This window comes from Phytophthora cinnamomi (genome assembly GCF_018691715.1).
Source record: "Phytophthora cinnamomi strain GKB4 chromosome Unknown Contig1, whole genome shotgun sequence".
NCBI lineage: Eukaryota > Oomycota > Peronosporomycetes > Peronosporales > Peronosporaceae > Phytophthora > Phytophthora cinnamomi.
This window is the reverse complement of record NW_027150934.1, coordinates 705783-719819: the sequence shown is the minus strand read 5'-3', so window position 1 is coordinate 719819 and position 14037 is coordinate 705783. Positions and strand designations below refer to the sequence as shown.

Genomic DNA, 14037 nt, shown 5'->3' with positions numbered 1-14037 from the left:
CAGTCTCAGCCCCAGCCATGGCCTCCGCCTCCTTCAAGCGCCTGCCGCGGCCGCTGCAGCTCGCCATCGAGGACGCCGCACACCGCCGCCGCCCCTCGCTGGCCATCACCTCCACCTCCTCCCCGGGCCGCGCGCGCGTGGCCCTCGAAGACCTGCGCTGCTCCATCTGCTTCGACGTGCTGAGCTTCCCGGTCACGCTGCCCTGCGGGTGCGTGCGCCTGCCTCAGTCTCGCGAGTCTGTGCCCATTGCTGTGTGACGACTGAGGATCCGCTTGTGTTGTGTGGCTGCAGACACAACTTCGACCGCGGCTGCATCCTGACGGCCTGGGCGCACGACGCCGCCGCCGCGTCGCCTCGCGCCGCTTTGCCGTCGCCTCGACCGTCTCCAGCAACATCAGAAGACGAGGACGACGCTGCAGCAGCTCAAGCAGCTCCAGTCACGCCGCGCGGGCGACTGCCGAGAGCAGCAGAGCAGCTGAGAGGCCACTTGTGCCCTCTGTGCCGCCAGCAGGCGGGCGTCCACAAGGCGGAGGAGCTGCAGGTGAACCTGCTGCTCAAGGACCTCATCGCGTCGCTGTACCCGGCGGAGACGCAGAGCGCCGCCACCCCAGCAAAGCAGCAGAGCTCGCACTTGACGCTGCCGTCGTCGCCCCGCGTCGGGGTTGGCGCGCTCACCACCAACACAGCGGCCTCGGCCTTCCGCCGCCGCCCCAGCGTGCGCACCTTCTCGTCCTTCGTCTACGTGTGCGCGGCGTCGGTGACCGACCCGCCGGGCTTCGTGCTAGCGGTGCTGCTGCTGCTGGTGCTGCTGGCTACCGCGTGCAGCCCGCAGCCAGCGGCGGCGCCGCCCGCGGCGTCGGCCATGGTCATGTTCGATACCATGGACCGCGTCTGCAACGGGCTGTCGCTGCTGATCCACCGGATCTCCATGCAGATGGACCAGATGGACCAAGTGTCGCCGTGGATCCGCATCATCTCGTACCTCATCTAGCTGATCATGTTTTTATTCAAGCCACGATGACCAACGTGAGGTGACAAGTGATAGCTCCGCTGCGTGAAGCACCAGCCGACTTCACCTCACAGCATGCATATATTTATGTCAAAGTACGCTACAGCAAATGCGAGTCAGCCCAGCTCACCACTGCGATGTGAACGGAGCGACCCGACCAAATATGGAGAAAACTAAACACGTCTGCATCTCCTGCTCTGGTATTTCCTGTTGTGTCACTGCTTAGTACCGCAGGCTGCAGAAGCAGGCCACGCCAGCCTTGATCCAGTACTCTTGGTCGGCGAACAGCACCTGCGCGTTGGTCTCCGACACGAGCGAGTTCCGGAAGATGTTGGGCTTGTTGGCCGGGATCTCGAGCCACATGACGAAGTTTGTCGAGTGACCGGTTGTTGACAACGTACCCGTCCGCGTGAGAATCTTGTAGACCGGACACCGGTAGATGCCTCGTTGAGGTGCCTCGCGATTCGGTTGCGGGAAAAGGTGAATGACCGGCATCTTGGCGAACAGCTCGCGCGGCAACGGGTCATCTAACGCCTTGATCTCCGGGTTCCAGCGAGCGCCTTCCAAGAACAAACCGTAAGTGTAGCAGCCGTCCACAGGCCGCGTCACAAGCTGCTCGACGCTTTCAGGCATCATGATGAACTGGAACGACAGCGAGTCGATCGGCAGTTTGTACCTTCGTGCGTGGTTTTGAATCGTGCCAGTCATGAAACCCTGCGGGAAGAAGAAGCCCGATATCCAAAACACGGCCGGGATGCCGTGCGCGATCCAATTCGAGATGAACGCCAAACGCTCGAGGAGGTCCTTCACCCAGGCACCTAGCGGCTTCAACGACGGATACGCTTTGGATTCCCACACGACAGGCACCTTCTGGTCGTATAACGATGACCCCATTGCTTCGAGCTCCGCCGACATGACTACCAGACCCTTTAGACCTTGTTGCACGAGATGCAGTGTGCTCCTCATGACAGCAAGAAGCTTATTGAATCGCTCCACCTCCTGCGCCAGCACCGTGTTCATTGACTCATCATATGACACGGGATAAGCCGCTTGGACGTGCTCAAGATCGAATTGAGCCGGTAGTTGAGATGCAATAGCTTGGGCAGCGTCGGCGATGATTTCCTCGCGACTTTTACCACCACCAGAGCTCACTCGAGGCTGCAACGATAACAGTAGGTCAAAAGCCTCGTACGTCTCAGCTTGAGCACTCGTGATGTTGGCGTTCTCATGCATGCCGAACACTTCAGGTTCAGGATTGATCGGTAGCGTGTTGATGTAGTTGACGTAGCTCTCGTAGGCATTGCGTGGGTCGCAGTCCAGCGAGTAGTAGATGCCGCTCCTTGAAAACGCGTAGTCCTTCTGCAGGATGGCCTGTTTGAAGAACGTCATGAGAATGACGTCCGACGTTCTCATGTCCTTGTCATCAGTAATTCGTCCGCCGTAGTTGATAGTTGAGGTCATCACCTGCAGCGCGTCAAACGGAACGTGGTCGTACGTGTCCAAGAACATTTCAAGCTGCGCGACGCTGATATCGAGGTCCGTCTCGTTGAACTGGTACGGGATGTTCCACCCGAGTGCTCCAAAGCGCTTCCGCTCACACACGATGGCATGGTAGAAACAGAGCCCAAAGAGCAGCTTGCGGAACACGTCGGGCTTTCGCGTTGCACCCAGCCGAGTCTCATCCAGCTTATAGTACGTGTTCTTAAGGTTCGCACGCAGTCCCTTGGGTGCCTCTTTCGTCATCTTGACACCGTCCTGCAGCACTGACGCGGGAAACGCCGGCGTCGGCATACTGGTAAGCCATAACCGGAAGTTCTCGTGAAGTTTGGTTGGATCCAGCTCTTCGCAAATTCGTTCCAGCTCGGGCATCCAACTCAGCGCCAAGTGGCAGTTCTGTAGCAGCACCCATTCACCCTTCGTCGTGGCGCCTTCAATGAGGCGTGCGGCCAAGGTACCTTGACCCTGACCCAGAGCAATCGACTTCAGTTTGCTTTCCATACCAGTGCTAACAGCAAATCCGTGCAAGTCCTTGGCTGGATCGGAACCTTGTGATAAGACGAAAATTAATGGCGTGGTTGGGCTTGCATCGTCAAACGTATTTGCGAGGTCGAACGGTGGTGGCTCGATGAACTCTTTGCCCAACTTGGCGCACACCAAGTTTTGGATTCCAGGCATCATTTTGTCTGGCCGCAGGACACGGAGAATGCATAACCTCTGAAATTCATCTAGCTTGGCCAACGCTTCCCCAGGTAGTGGCTGGTTCTCGGGGTCAGTCGAGTCGAAGATTGCGCGGAATACAGCTACATGCTTCGCGAACTCGACCTCGAGACCGTTAAATGAAGAGAAACTCGCGAGCGCACATATCTGCTGCCATGCATAGGCTTCGAGCCATCGACTAGCTGGGTTTTCCGCTTCAACAGGTGGACTGGAACCGATACCCGAGAGCAGGAAGCGCCATTCACCAGCGTCCACCTCGTTGTTTCCTTGCATGATCTTGATCGTCAACAAGAACGAAAAGAGGAGCTTGTGTTTCTCAAAGAGTGAGCGGCAAACGTTCTTGTAGACCGAGTACGTGAAATAGTCATTCAGGTTTGTGAGCCGAGTTTCCAGTTGAGCACTAGGTTTGGCTGATTGAATGCCGCGGATGAAGAGCCCCGTGAACCATGTCAGCGAGTATTGGTACATTGGATCTACCAGCGCGAGGTCGGCGATACAGAAGAACAGCAACGCAGCCCGGAAGGCCACTGGGCGGTATCCATCACTTCGTGCATCGATCTCCTTCTCGGTCTCTTCAGCCTCTCGCATCTTGGCCATCACCACCGCAGAGGTTTCTTTCGCAGACGCCAACGTCTCAATGAGGTTCGTATCGTCCAAAATGTTGCCCTCAGAGTGCGACAAGAGGTACAAAATTTGATTCTCGATCTCGTAGAGTTGCCGTTTGCCTTCAGCGTTCGATAGCACAAGCTCGTTTTTCTTAGCCGCAAGCTCGGGTAACTCCTTGAGCACCACCACACCCAGTAGCTGTTCTTCAAGACCTTTCATGGTGATAGTAAAGTTTAACAAGCTCACCTTCACGCATACTTCTGGTGCGTAATGCGGGTTAGCCAGTTTTGTCGTGAGGAAGAAGCGAAAGCTGTCGTTATAAGGTATCACGTTCTCACCAAGCCTTATCATATCCTGGCCACCCTGCTTGAATTTCTGCTGCAGTAGCACGGGCTCTAAAGCTGCGTCTAACTCCTCACCAACATTTTCGAGCAATACCCATTTACCGAATCGCAAGCCATTCTCTAAAGCACGAAGGAACCCGCGGTCCGACTGCTTCACCACATCCATACCATTGTCACACAGCTTCTTGTCTCGACCCAGATTCTTGATGAAACGATTAGCTTGACCCTGAGGATCGATTAACAGCGGCCACCGTCGTGCACGCCCCATGATGATACCGTTCTGCGTCGACACGGTGTCAGTGGGAAGCCCCGCAATTTGCCACGCTCGCAATTTGACGGGATCCTGCAGCGTACGAATCAAATCACAACCCGGCGAGTGCGGGACTTCATGCTTCACTAGAGCTTCGTGCCAGGACGCAACAAGCTGCTCGCGGAATTCAGCAGTGAAGGCGCCTAGGTAGCTGATCGTTCCAGCAGATACAAGCACGTCTCCGGTGAGGTTGGCATAATCCAGTGTTAGCTGCGCGACTGTCTCCTTCCAACGCGCTTCCTCACCACCGAGGCCACCAATTAGTCGTTCAGCATTCTGCAGTTGAACTTGACACTGCACTACTTTCCTTCCGAGCTCCTCTTTTTTCGCCACAGCACCATTATACGACTGCTCCAGCTCCGCTAGTCGATCGCTCACCTGTTGAAGATTATCTTGGGCGCTTTTGAGAACCGCCAGAGTTTCGTCAAGTTCTTTCTGGGCCTGTGCGAGGGCCTGCTTCTTGGGCTCTACGGCCTTTGCCACGAAGTGATACGTGTACATGGCTCGTGCCCACATACAGATAGCGGTGCAAGCTTTCGAGGATTTCTCAATGGCCTCAGGCGTGAAGTTTGGATCCTCCATACTCGGCGTAACTTTGGTGATAATGGCATCGGGGATGTTATCCTTGTCGAACCCGAGCAGGTTCTCCAAAAATTTGTTCGCATTCGAGAGCACCACCTTCTGCGCTACTTCCCAATAGTCGTTGATCTTCTTGCCTGGGCGATCCGGGTCCGGTTTGCTCACAGGTTTCTGGCCAAAGAGGATGCACACAACTTCCATCGTTAACTTGACACCAGCGGGTGGAGTCTTGAGTGCTTTTACTTCATCAATATCAGCCTTTTTCAGTCGATTCAGGCATTCCACGGCCGATTCCAAAGCTGGAAGAGCTGCGTCTAGGTCACGCTGTGCTGAGTCTGCAATCTCCTTTGTGGCACTGGCTTTGGTGCTTGCCGCTGCTTCTTCCTTCTCGACCGTAGCCTTGGTTATATCTGCTTCAGCACTGTCTTTCGCAATCTGGACCATCATTTGCTCTACCTCCAACTGGGTAGCAGCAAGAACGGGCTGAAGCTCGACAAGTTCCGTCTGCATAGTTGCAACAATCGCCTTGGTCTCGGATAGTTTATCCACACCATTCTGCAAGCGACTACGCATCATGTTCACTTCTTCACGCTTCATTACGAGCACGGATTTAAATGCTGACAACAGCTCCAAGTAACTCGTCGGGGTCACGTAAAAGTACCTTCGCAGAGTATTGTAAAACTGCTTTGAGGCTTCTTCTACGCTTTGATGCACGATCTTGAAAGCCTCCACGAGTGCAGGGAGTTTGTCGCCGAGTGCTAGGTTGCCATCGCTCAAGATTGCTGACGCCACTGAGTTTAGAGCCTCAGCAGGCCATTCACTGAACCAGTCGATGGTCGAGCAGTTCACCAGTGATGGGAACATTCGCAATCGATCGCGGAAGAGCCCGCCCAGCGGACTCATGCAAATCACCAAGTGAATGTTACGCCGCACGCGGTTAATATACTGCTGGAAGATATTGGTCTTCGTCGGAGGAAGTTGCCTCTTTTGGCAGTCAACTCTACATGCTGTGACGATTTGGTCAAGATCTTCCGGTCCGTACAGGTTTGGCACATTGCCAGCATTCAACACGCCATTGAGATCTTCGAGCATTGTCTCGTTCACCACTTGTACATCGGAGAAGAGGAATACAACCGGGGTGTCTTTGACACCTGCCAGCAACAAACATTTCTTCACATCGTCTCGCCACTCCGTGAGGCCGTACCCCTTAACAATTTCTACCTGGAAGCATTTGTAACCAGCCATGAAGGTCGCAAGCTTGGTAAGACTCTGGCGACCACTACCCCCGACACCGAGGAGGAGAGCGTTACCCATAGGCTGCCGGATAATACGCGAGATACGTGACACATGCTCTACGGCATCCATGAACAGCACGAGCGACATGGGCGATTTGCTCTCCGCGTTGTAGTCAAGCAGATACTCATCCATAATGTTCAGTACCTTGTCCACATCAACGACCTCCTCGTAGATTTTTGGGTCCGCCCCGGGCACCAAATAATCACCGTAGATCAAGTGTTCATTTGTCACGACCTGGTCGTACTCTCGCTGGAAAAACTCCTTGATCGATGAGCGCATAAGTTCTCGGAACCAGTCGTGGTCCTGCAGGGATACCATTCGGTCTTCATAGACTCGCTTACACTCGTGCACCCAAAGCCGAATCAACGAGTCCGCTTCCGTAATGCGTCTACTGTCTCCCATGAGCACGCCCTGGAACACCTTTGCTAGATCACGGAGGTTGAACGTGTAGTGCGACTTTGCCGGTGTGGGGAGAAGCTCACGGCAAATTGTATTGTAGACACTGATGGAAGCACGGACGACGTTATCCGTCAGTCGTCCAATTTCCGGTGGGAAGCCTGAGCTCAAGAAATTACCCAGAATCGTACTAAAGATGATCGTTTTGCTATCGTCGCCGAGCTCAGCGTAGCCCACCACGTTGAAGTGACGAACCAGACGCGGAGTAATCGGGTTGCGTCCACCACCAGGAGGACCCATCGAGGCCACAAAGAGAATGTCGATGATACTGCGGAAGACGAGTAACTTGCGATCATACCAACCGCCTTGGTCGAACCACTGGCGTACCAGCTCCAACGGAGGTTGCGCGAAGTACTTCTCGCGCTTGGGCATATTCAGATCATCCACATAGATAATATATTTCTTGCCTGCCGGCGGGCCGTATACACCTTTTCGGCGCTTCTCCATCTTAGCGTCTAGCATATCTTGTGTCTGGTTAGCCGACGTCTGCGCCGAAAATGAAATCGGGATGGGGATGTAGACATCAGCTGGTAAAGACTGCAGGTAGCGCGTGATATTCACAGTTTTGCCTGTTCCTGTGCCACCAACCATGAGCACGTGCTTACCCGCACTCATGAGCTCTTCGAGGAGAAAGTTGTTGCGCACAGAGTCAGCTGTGGGCACAACTATTTCGGCAAAAGACGAGTTGGCAGGAACTTTGTACGGATTAACCGTGCTCATCCAGGGAACCCATTTGTGACTGGAGAGTTGATAACAGTAGTCATAGACTAGTCCCGAGGGAGGCAGCGGGGGCTTGCAGTTGTTCGCCACCAACTCGCTTCGAAGGAAGCTATCGAAGCGTATCCGGCCAGCATCATTTGTAGAGGCGCCCACAGACCAGATTAATGCGAAGATGAACAGAGGTTCGATGTCATCTTTGAACTGTAAGTTCGGAGTTTTTGACGCTGGCTGCGACTCACCAGTACCGTCGGTCGTTTTTTCACGGAATGGATCCAGTGTGCAATCCAAGATGTTCATAAGGCTCTGGGCTAGATTGTTGTCCATGGTTGGGACGAGCTCGCCCAGGAACGAACGAATAAATATGACCGCCGAATACAAGTACACGTCAAAGAGCCGCATGAAGATATGCGCGAACGGAGCTACTGATTTGGGGAGATTTTCGACCCACGAATCTACAAGAGGCCCAAGACCAAGCGTGCTAGGCTCCATGTAAACCATGCCTGTACGGCTGACTGTAGCCGGCGAAGCCACTGAGAGATCTTCAACTTCAAACATCATAGTCATCTGCTTAGACATCTGCAGCATTTCGCCACTGTTGAGACACAACTTCTTGTTATCGTCAAGAACCGTGTTCATGTTCTCAATCCAAATAGCATCCACTGGGCCGTCGAAGATAACCCATTTGCGATCGGGCTTGGTATCGCTTGCAGCAGCACGGTATAGCGTGGACAAGATACCATCCTGCCATTCGTGCGTGTTGGCGTCAAATTCACCATAAAGCTGGCCCATTGTGATCGATTTGGGGTTTAGTTGGTACTTGATGACCTTCTCAAACGCAAAGCCAGACTCTCCTCGTCGCCTCAGCTCTGTTAGTGCGTCAGCAAGCACGGCGATATTGCACGATTTGCCACCTCCAGTAGCGCCGACAACCATCAGACCGTGTCGAACAACAATCGTTTCGTATAATTGAATGCATTTCGTAAGGAAGTATGGCACAGGCTGCAGATTCAGGCGGTGAGTCTGCAGTTTGATAACGCTGATAAGCGCCCCGAGATCCAAGTTCGGGCGGCATTTACCCGGGAATAAATCGCTGATAATACCGTTAAACAGCGGGATATCGTGTGCCAAGAATTTCGGAAGATTAACGTCCTGCAGAGCACGCAACAGCAACACGTCTTCGTCCATATCGGGGTCATCACGCTTGAGGTTACCCGCTGCCGTGATCACAGTCTTCACGGCACGCATGCCATAATCGTAGTGGAACTGCGATGAAAGCTGTTCTGAACAGAGCTTGAACGTCGTCACCATTTTAGCTCCGAGCGCACGGGCATCCGCAAACCCGTAGGCGAAGAACATAATTTCTCCGATAAGCGCGTAATCGGGGACCATCATAGCAACAGGACGGAAAAGGGCTGCAAGCGAGTCGGGCAGCTCACTACGTCCGGCATAACCGGGGTTCATGGTAATGAACACGCCGAATTGATCACTCAATTTGATATCCGAGCCTTCGAAGACGATTCGTGTGTCGCCACGACGAATTCCGAGCTGCAAGGTTACGACTTGTTGACCAACGACAGAAAGCACTTCGATGTCGATACGATTGAACTCATCGAAACACGCCCAAGCTCCACACGATGCCAGTCCCTTGAAGAATTTACCCATGGCGATATAATCCAGACCATCTGAACAATTGAACACAACACACTGTTTGGCAAGTGCCTTCGCCAGATCTTTCGTTGTTTCGGTCTTTCCTGTACCAGCAGGCCCAGCGGGGGCGCCACCGAGGATCATCTGGAGTGCACCCATCAGCGTCAGATAACACTTATCGGTCAGCGGCGTGATCACGAGTCGAAACGAGTTACCCAAATACTCGTAGCCGTACGGGCGTCTTGAGGTCACAGCTTGCACCCACAGGTTCTTGTCTGCCCAGTAGTATTTGAGCTGAGAGCTCCACAAGAAATCTCCTTTCGACTCGACGTTTTGAGCCACAAGTTTGCGCGTCACATCTCGAGCGTGCACATCGATAACAGTCAAAGCACCGCACGTGATTCGAGCCATATTGTCAAGATTGCCACGCACTAGCGTGACCATATCCGCTAGTTGACCAAGTTGCCGAGTCATCATCTTTTTGACGCCTTCGCGTCCGTCCGCATCCATGGCTTCCTCCATTTCACGAGTCCAATGCATTTGACTACCATTGAGCACGCACATTCCAGGCCACTTTTGAATCCAAAGAGATCGATCGATTTGCGTATAGTCCGCGATAGCACGCTCCATGATGTCGCGGATCGACAGCTTCATCATGTCTTCGACTTCCATCATCCAGTGTTCCACGTTCTTGCCCTTCGGATCAACCATGGCCGAGAACGGAACCTTTTCACCCTCTGCGGAGATCATCGCACTGATATTCAGATCGTCTTCGAAGGAAACTTGGACGATGCCTTCGAAACACTTTTTCAAGTGCGGCTGCACGAGCTTGACGTCCTTAGATTCCGACAGGATGGACAACAGCTCATCGTTTGAAAGAAAGTAGAAACGTGCGAATGATGAACGCTTGACTTCGAGGTAGTCGCTGAGACCTTTTTGAACCAGCTCCAGGAAGTGGTTCGACTCCCGAAATCTCTCCAATAGTTTGGTGCTCCGACAGAACTCGACGCACTTCGGTTTGGCTTTCGCCGATGCAAGCGTTTGGCGCCAATTTTTGTCCACCGAAGCGAAACGTTTTCCCTCTGCAGGAAGCTGCTTGTTGATGTCCGGAGACTCGAAAATGGGCTGCAAGTACAACCAATTGCGCTGCACAGCCAACCACTCCTCGAGCACTTCCGAGATGAGCTGCAGGGTTGAGTTCCACTCAATGATCTCCTCCTCGAAGGGGCCTTTAAACGACGAGAACATCATGGCCTGCGTCATGGTCACATGTTCATCCAAAATTGCCTGGATTTCGTCCACACCTTTGATCACGTACGTGCCGGTCTCGCGATACGCAATGATCTGTAGGTCTACACTCTCCCACGCTGCCTTCATCGTCCGCAGTGCCTGCTCGACTTGGTACTCCTTACCTGCAGCCTCAGCGACCTTGACGATATCATCGATTCGGTCCAGCAGATTCAACTGGAAGATGTTGGTCAGAGTGAAGCTCTCGTCGATCTCCAGCGCGAAGCCGAGACTCTTGCTGAGCTCTTCCCAGTGACGAAGACGCATTCCTGGGTTGCGCAGAGCTACAATGAGCGGGACGTATGGCTTAAAAACTGAGATCTGCTCCTTGACCGTCTCGGCGATCTTCGAACACGCCTCGTTGCCGCTGTTACTGAAAAACTTGTAAGCTTTCTGAATGCCCGTGCTGTACGTGTCAACGAGCTTCTCCACCTGCTCTGCATCAATATCGGTGAAGCTTCCTTGAATCCATGTCTTCCGACTTTGGATCCAGTTGTATGAGGTGGACCAAAGCTGGTGGTACGGCTCAAACGTTTTCTTTGCGTTCGCCAACGCGTCATAAGAGGTGAGTTCGTGACCGAAAAGCGTTTCGCGGCTATTGAATACCATTGCATCTTGCTGGGCTTGCTCCAGCTTCCGCTGAACGGACATCGCATGGTGCGCTACGTCGTCCACAAACGCTAAATTATCGTAACGCGAGAAGGTTTCGATCTCATCTTGTAGCGCAGCCAGAGTTTTCTCAAACCGTTCCTGCTCGGACTCCATCTGTTTGGCAAACTTTCCCTTCCGTTCCTCGAGCGCGTGCTTGAAGCGTGAGCTCTGCGCTAAAACCTTGCTAGGCCAGCCTTGCACCTGCCACGTGAGTCTGAGGTGCTCGTCACTTACATAGTGTCTGAAATCGTCGATGAGAGAGTTATCGCGCATCATCTGGGATATTTCTTCCTGCAACGGAGCCAACAGAGCCGGCAGGCCAGCGATATACTCCTGGAGTGCAGTTAGGCTCTCGATATCCTTTGGTGTCGAGGATAAGGTCTGGTTAATCTCGTCGAACTTGCTCATGATGCGTGTTGCCACCTGAAAGCAATATCCAACCTGAGCTTCTAACAACCGCGCAAAACTATCGCGATGCTTCTTCGCCAACGTAAAGCGAATGTTGGTAAGATCGACCTGGAAAAGCCCAAGGTTCACAGCACGAGACGGAATCGTTTCCATCAGTCTTTCCTCCTCGTCTCGGTGATAGGCTAACAGTCGGCGGAGCTCATTTATCTCCACTGGGGAAAGGAGAGGGGCAGCTTCGCCGTCCTCGCCTTCTGGATTCCCTTCAGGCTGTACACGGATGATTGACTTCAGGTATTCGTCGACGTCCAGATTGAGCAGCGGGATGTACTGATCGAACTGACGGTGATAATTCAGCAACGGCTGCGAAGCTCGCTCGACGATGTCCCCGACATGTTTTTTCAGGCCGGCGACCGACTGCGCCGAGTCTTGCAGACACGCGATACTTTCTTGGTTCGGCCAGAATATGCGATCCATCACCAGCCTCTCCACCAGCTCTAGCGATTTTAGGCGATCAAGGATGACATCGAACTGACCCGCTAGTGCACCTTTGAATTCATCCGGGCTCGTCACGTACTCAAACCTGTAACCTTCACGAGGCTCAACAGCTTCGATAGGGCATTGCGCTGATCGATCCTGCACATTGGCTAGTGACCACTCTCGAATCTCCGCTGCTCGTTTGTCTACTTCACCCTGGTTTAGAACGTGCTTCTCCGGTGAAATGATCAGCTCTACCCGGAAAAGTGGTTGGTGAGTCGACACGGAGTGATGAGGAGAATCTGACTCGGGCTTCTGCTCGGGGTCAGACTGCTCCGTCGTCAATACTCGTTCAAGAATTTCGCTTGGTCCCCGTATCTCCACTTCGTAACCAGCCATTTCCTCAACAAACGCTGCATAACCTTCAAAGTTTTGCTGGATAAGCAAGCGGAGTGTGTCTGCAACCATGTAGTTCACGCGCCGCAAAAACCGACGGAGAGGCGTCTCTAAGTACTTTGGGCGGTTTGGCTCCGCTGGGTTGTAGTGCGGGTGCTGAGCTTGAGAGAAGTGCAGTTGAATACGTTTGGCAGCTAGTCTCGTCCAATAGTCACGCATGAAGCGCAGAGCGGTGTGGCTCATTTGTGCGTGTAGTGAATGGAATTCAGCTAACGTGATGCTCTTGGGCTGTGGTCGTGCGCCGCCACCAAAACTAATCTCCGAGGGTTGTTGCTCCAACAAAAGGTTCTGTGTGCCCACATCCACGCAGCTTCGACGTACATCCAACAGTGCATTCACAGCAAACGGTAAATTCACGAACTTGTCTGTCGCGATGTCCAGGAACCTCCGATTAAAATCGTAGACCGGGACAGCGATGACGCCACATTGAGGTGGAGGTGGTGGTGCTGACACTTTTGGCAGTTTGAGATCCGAGAATTCACAGTGCATATCGTCCACATTGGTCTCGAAGATCAGTTTGTTCATTGTGTACATGTAGTCAGCGTTCACTTCCTCCAGCAGCGCCGACGTTCCGATGTTTGTTGGTACCGATGAAGAAGATAGCGTGAGTTGGAGAATGTTACCGATACTCTGCGAATCCAATTGAGTATCCGAGCTAATCGGCATGCTCTCCACGTAAAGTGACTGGCGCAGCGCTGCCTCCGCTTGTTCACGTCGCTTTACGGCACGCTGAATGCGTTGCACGAAGGTCTCACAGTCGTCCTTCTCGAGACATAACAGTCCACGATGCATTACAGGAGATCCCACACGCTTTCCAGCTGCCCACGAGACAATAAAGCGACCAAGTGAGGCGTCAAACGCAGTCACCATGCAGCTGGACCAGCTTCCTGCAACACCAGTGGTATCATCCAGCGGAAGACCCACCGCTTTCATCGGCAGTCGTTTCGCCAGCTCGGGACGCTGGTCGACTGCTTCCGAGTCGATCTCCACATCTAAGAAGCACCATAGTGGAAGAAACGTGCTCGCAATGCATGCATACGGGTCGGCATCACTGGAATACGAAGCTGCAATCGCTGGATGTCCGAGCCCATCACGCGGAACCTGAGACTCGAGCCATTCTGCTAGCGCCGCTCCTGTCAAGGTGCCCGGAGCAGCCTTTTTGGAGCTCTCCGCCAACTTGGGAGGCCTTCTGCTGAGCCTGGGTTGTTGCTTGCCGGGTCTACCTGCTGCTTCACCGCTCGCACCGTTCTGGATCGGATAATTAATCGGCTGGACTTTAGGTGGGAGGTCCTTCGTGGAAGCTGCTTTTCCTATGGTCCCAATGAGGGATCCAAAGGCTGACTGCATCGAGCTGGTATCATCCTGCTCGTACTTGTCCAGGGCTTTCAGCACGAGGTTGAGCGACGCCGCATTTGCCGACTGCGATGGGAAAGAGGATCAACTTGTCAAAGCACACTAGCAGCATCCAACTGTGCAAACTCCTTACCTTCTTCGTGTTGCGCTTGCTCATACGGCCCTGCCCTCACTTCACCTCTGCTAGCAAGCAAGACCCTGCCCTTCGTCAAATACGCCCTGGC

General features: G+C 53.5%; 2 protein-coding genes across 2 annotated transcripts; one reads left to right on the top strand and one right to left on the bottom strand.

Annotated features, from left to right (window-relative positions):
- Positions 1–17: 17 nt before the first annotated feature.
- On the top strand, positions 18–991 carry IUM83_06315 (E3 ubiquitin-protein ligase TRIM4; the record flags this gene model as incomplete). Its single annotated transcript, XM_067930510.1, has 2 exons — positions 18–208; positions 292–991. The coding sequence occupies 2 exons, from the start codon at positions 18–20 to the stop codon at positions 989–991; spliced, it is 891 nt and encodes a 296-aa protein (XP_067800541.1).
- Positions 992–1231: 240 nt separating this feature from the next.
- IUM83_06314 (sporangia induced dynein heavy chain) lies at positions 1232–13970 on the bottom strand (the record flags this gene model as incomplete). The annotated part of the gene is made up of 3 exons (XM_067930509.1): positions 1232–3014; positions 3105–13879; positions 13947–13970. The coding sequence occupies 3 exons, from the start codon at positions 13968–13970 to the stop codon at positions 1232–1234; spliced, it is 12582 nt and encodes a 4193-aa protein (XP_067800378.1).
- Positions 13971–14037: the final 67 nt, after the last annotated feature.